This window comes from Salmo salar, chromosome ssa03 (genome assembly GCF_905237065.1).
Source record: "Salmo salar chromosome ssa03, Ssal_v3.1, whole genome shotgun sequence".
NCBI classification, from domain to species: domain Eukaryota; kingdom Metazoa; phylum Chordata; class Actinopteri; order Salmoniformes; family Salmonidae; genus Salmo; species Salmo salar.
In genome coordinates, this window is record NC_059444.1 from 58,370,988 (window position 1) to 58,376,232 (window position 5,245).

At 43.2% G+C, this 5,245-nt stretch overlaps 1 protein-coding gene across 1 annotated transcript; it reads left to right on the top strand.

Moving 5' to 3' along the window:
* The first annotated feature begins 1,147 nt into the window (after nucleotides 1-1,147).
* Nucleotides 1,148-4,121, top strand: LOC106600814 (keratin, type I cytoskeletal 13). Its single transcript, XM_014192510.2, has 7 exons — nucleotides 1,148-1,730; nucleotides 1,849-1,931; nucleotides 2,162-2,318; nucleotides 2,545-2,706; nucleotides 2,823-2,948; nucleotides 3,048-3,268; nucleotides 3,514-4,121. Exons 1-7 carry the CDS (start codon nucleotides 1,206-1,208, stop codon nucleotides 3,629-3,631), a joined length of 1,392 nt encoding a protein of 463 aa, XP_014047985.1. The 5' UTR covers nucleotides 1,148-1,205; the 3' UTR covers nucleotides 3,632-4,121.
* The last annotated feature ends 1,124 nt before the right edge of the window (nucleotides 4,122-5,245 follow it).

The following is a 5,245-nucleotide window of genomic DNA, read 5'->3' on the forward strand; positions in this document are numbered from 1 at the left end:
ACCTCACCCTTTCTCACTTTGGCTCAAATATTATTTCTGCTACAAACATAAATGTTTAAAATAGGAATTCCAAACTCCAATCTGCACTCTTGTGGTTTTGCATCCAAGATAATTTGTTAGCCAACAGCAGAGAATACATTTATATCAGACTAACTTTCAAAAAGTGTTTTTGAGGGCCTCCCAAGTGGCGTAGCGGTCTAAGGCACTGCATCGTAGTTCTTATGGCATCACTACAGACCCGGGTTTGATCCTGGGCTGTGTCGCAACCGGCTGCAACCAGGAGACCCATGAGGCGGCGCTGTAGAGACTGTAGCGACTCCTGTGGTGGGCAGAGCACATGCACGCTGACACGGTGCCAGTTATACGGTTTTCCTCTGACATATTGGTGCGGCTAGCTTCCGGGTTAAGCGAGCAGTGTGTCAAGAAGCAGTGCGACTTGACAGGGTCGTGTTTCGGAGGACGCGTGGCTCTCGACCTTTTCGTCTCCCGAGTCCGTACGGGGCGTTGCAGCAATGGAACAAGACTGTAACTACCAATTGAATATCACAAAAAGTTTTTACATTTAAAAAAAAATATATATATATATATATATATAAGTGGTTTTGAAATCCTGTCCACTGTACACTCCTTTACAGTGTAAAGCAATGTTAAACAAGTCAACCAATTCAGTATACTCTACTCTAGAATCTTCACAGGAACTTTGATTGTGTCATGTTCATTACAATAGATGTGATTTGGAAATAATACATGATTGATTGTTTATGTAGGTGGAGTTCTCACATAACAGTTCTCACATAACAGTAACTGTGTCATCCTTGTCTCACCCTAGTATTACTCTAAAGACCAAGTTAGGCCTCAAGGCTGTCAGGTCATCCTAACTACCAGTTCTACAGTTAGGGATTACTTTCAAATGTCATCTGTTTCTCAACAGTCAAAAATTATAATTATATGACTTGTTTGCATTGGTGACCTTCAATGGAAAGAACTGTCTAAAATCAACAATTGCTTTTGTAGGATCAACAGGTTTGAATCTTAACAACTTTGGCATGCCTGGCGTGCCCTTTTAAAGTATGTAATTACTGTATTGAGTTCAAGTGTCGTCTGTGTCCTCCTCTCCTCTCGCAGCATAAAAGGAGCTTAGACCAACTGCTCTGCACTCACTTCTCTCCAGCCAGAGCACTAAGACATCAGCAGACTCCATCAACATGTCCTTCTCCAGCAGCAGCTTCAGATCCTCCTCAAGCAGATCCATGAAGGGCTCATCTATGGGTTCCTCACGTATGTCCATGTCTGGAGGTGGTGGCATGTCCATGTCTGGTGGTGGTGGCATGTCCATGTCCATGTCTGGTGGTGGCAGCCGCATCAGTGGCATTAGGGCCGGCAGCGTGTATGGGGGTGCAGGTGGCTCTGGGGTGCGCATCTCCAGTGCCAGAGCCTCCAGGTCCTTCTCTGCTGGGGGTGGCAGTTTCGGTGGTGGTGCTGGCTTCGGTGCAGGCTCCAGCTTCAGTATGTCTGGTGGAGGAAGTGACAGCCATGTCATCGGCAACGAGAAGTTCTGCATGCAGAACCTGAACGACCGTCTGGCCACCTACCTGGCCAAAGTTCACACCTTGGAGAAGGCCAACGCTGAGCTGGAGCTGAAGATCCGCCAGTTCCTCGAGGCCAAGACCTCCCCCAGTGCTCGCGACTATGGTTCATCCCATGTCATCATCAGTGACCTCCAATCCAAGGTAAGCTTTTCTATGCCAGTACTGTTACACTTTTATTTAATGCCACATATTGAAAAACTTGCACTATGTATTTATTTAGAATTTAAAACAAAAACAAAAGTATTCATTTTCTTTTCAGATTCAGCAAGCCATCCGTATGAATGGTGCTGTCCATCTAAGTATTGACAATGCCAGGCTTGCCGCTGAAGACTTCAGAATGAAGTGAGTTCACTCACCAAATTGCCAAATCTTTTGTCCACTCACTCAGACAAATATCATGACTCAATACCAGAAATGTGACCGACTGATTCCGGTCTAGTGTACAAATAAAAATATTGATGCCGTCTGTCATGTAAAAAAGCTCACACCGTGAAATAGCTCACGTTCAAGGATTACAGAGCAAGTTGAGACACACTGGTACACTGTAAATAATTTCATGCTTAATGATGTAGGTATGAGACCGAGCTGTCCATGCGTCAGTCAGTGGAAGCAGACATCGCTGGGCTGAGGTGTGTTCTGGAAGAGCTGAATATGTCCAAGAAGGACCTGAGCATGCAGATTGAGGGGCTGAGAGAGGAGTTGGTCTACCTCAAGAGAAACCACGAGGAGGTAGGGTTCAACTTTTCCATTTTCTGATTCCCATACTAGCCTATCTATAGTGTCGGGTCTTAAAATAACAGATCCAGCCAGACATTACTGTACAACATTTTTGTGAGCAAGTAATACATCATAATCTATGTATTCAAATCCAGAAACACTTGAACAAATCTAGAACCACTTTCTGAACCATGATGACGACCTACAGACCTAAATCTGTTTCATTGTCCTTCTGCAGGAGCTGTTGTCCATGCGTGCCCAGATGAGCGGCCAGGTCCATGTGGAGGTTGACGCTGCACCACAGGAAGACCTCAGCAAAGTCATGGCTGAGATTCGCGAACACTACGAGGCTGTCGCTGCCAAGAACAACAGAGAACTGGAGGGCTGGTTCCACGCCAAGGTAATACTGTTTCTCATTATAAAAATGATTCCATAATTTAGGTCCACGATATCCAAAATGTCCCATCAATTGAATTGTTCATGTAAAAACATTATTTTGGATGGTGTTTTCCACAGACCGAGGCGCTGAACAAAGAGGTCGCAGTTAGCACAGAAGTTATCCAAACGTCCAGATCTGAAATTTCAGAAGTCAAACGTACGCTGCAGAGTCTTGAAATCGAACTTCAATCACAAATAAGCATGGTAAGACTGTTGAAGAATGTTTCAATGTCTGCCACCCATCAAGGAGTTTGCTCAACTACTTCCTGATGTTTTGTTTTGCTCTGCATTTCTCTCCAATAGAAATCATCCATGGAAAATACCCTCGCAGAGACAAAGAACCGTTTCTCCATGCAGCTGTCAGGTTATCAAATGCAGGTGACCAGCTTGGAGGAACAGTTGGTAAATCTCAGGGCTGACTTGCAACGCCAGGGTCAGGAATACAAGATGCTGCTGGACATCAAGACCAGGCTGGAGATGGAAATCGCTGAGTACAGGAGACTGCTGGACGGAGAGGCCAGAAGGTGAGCCAAAGAAGCCTATTCTATTAGTCCATCAAATGCTATTCTTAGGCTATCAAGGGTGTTTTGATTCTAAACTTTGAGCAGGTTCTAGGCTAGACTCACATTCTTAGAAGCAAAACAGTGGCCCCACCAGTTTGTACACTACCAGTAGAATCATGACAAAACCTTGCAAGGTCAAGACCTTACCATATTGTGTTGAGTACAGTCGATTATGTGCTCATTGGTGTTTTCTGTTTGGTCCACAGTGTCTCCTCCTCCTCCTCCACCAGCACCAGGAAGGTCATCACAGTGGTAGAAGAGGTGGTAGATGGGAAAGTGGTCTCCTCCACCCAATCATCAACTTCTTCACATACACGCCGCTGATGCAGTACATGAGTGTACTGAGGGAAATACAACAACTGATTATCTGACTCACTAAACATCCAGTGCATATCTGGAAGGCAACAGCAATAAAAATAAGAAGTCTGAAATCTTTTGTTTGTTCAATTACTTTGTCTTCATAATAGGCTAAAATTATACCATTGTTTTTTCAAAAATGTCTGCTTTAGTTTCATGAATGATTTAATTTGTGCCTATTTAATGAAACTTCGTGAAATTGTTTCAGTTGTGAGTGGTAAGGTGGAACTCGGTGTTAGCCTGATTACTAAGTATGGGGTGTCACCTAGTGTTGGGTTTAGGGATGCAAGTAGATGTTAAGAAAACCTACATGTACATGTCCCAGCATGATAATCTAACATATTTACATGAAACATATTTGCATGAAATATGTTATTTACAGCACTCATTTATTGTGAAATGTAATATGATACAATATGATACAATTCAGGTAAAAGTAAAAAGTTTTACAACCATTCCCAATCTCCACTTTGTGTCAGGATAATCAGAAGGACAAGTTACTCCAGGGTGGAACCACCCAAGCAGCCAGGTATATAGAAAATCAAGTATGAATGGGTAGGACTTAACCCCCTATTGATGCACCGGTGTTTCAATATAAGTAACATAATAAAAAAATTCACCATCAAACTCCATCAGTTTAAGCTGTTGCTTGGGCTTGCATGGGCTGCCTCTCAATCCACCGCATCCGCCTATGTCGCCCTTCCGCATCTGCAGTGGAAAGTGGCAGATCTACAGCGCTGTGTGTCAGACCAGGAGACATCCCGGAAATCGGTCTTCTCACAAAAACGTCTGCAGCATCCAAACGGTATGCTATAGATATAACGGTATACTACAAGCAAGCCTGTTTCTCCCCCCAGTCATAGGCAGCCTGCCTGTCTCCCAGACTCTGACTAGCAGTAAAAATCTATCCTCTTCTGTGCTATGTTCAGAAAATATATTTGTAGGCCTAAATTGTGGGGGGAAAACACTAATCATGTTTATGCAACCTAATAGTCACCCTTAGAATTCTTCCAGAAATAATTTAATTTCTATTTTCAAATTGAGAAAATCTACAATAAAAATTGGCCCACCCTAGTCATAGGAATGTGACAATGCACAGCAGAAAGATGGTTTATTCTTCTTTTTCTCCTTGATTTTATTATGGAATGAGTACTGGTATTTGTATATTCTGTTCCATATTGATTAAAAGGAACATTTTAAGGAGTACATTTGTATAATTTTGTTATCATATTGTTTTGTGACAATAGTAGCAGTAAATTCAATTGGGGCAGGCGTGGGGCATGGGAGTGCATGAGATGTTCTCCCGTGATAAAATGGGGGCATGAGTCAAAAGGTTCGGGACCACTGGCCTAGCTGATTATGTAGGGTAGTCTATCAACTCAGCTATATATTTTGTATGGCAAGATGTTGCGTTGGAATGTTAAGTCAGTTGATTCACGGGACTGAGAGAGGAAGGAGGTCCCTCTAGCAGGTCTTCTAGGCTCATACACGTGCAGTCAACGTGCTCTGTTCATAACCCTCCGGTGTCTTAGCTTTGTCTTTGAGTTTAGTAGCCATTTTAGATAGGCCTACTACATAGTG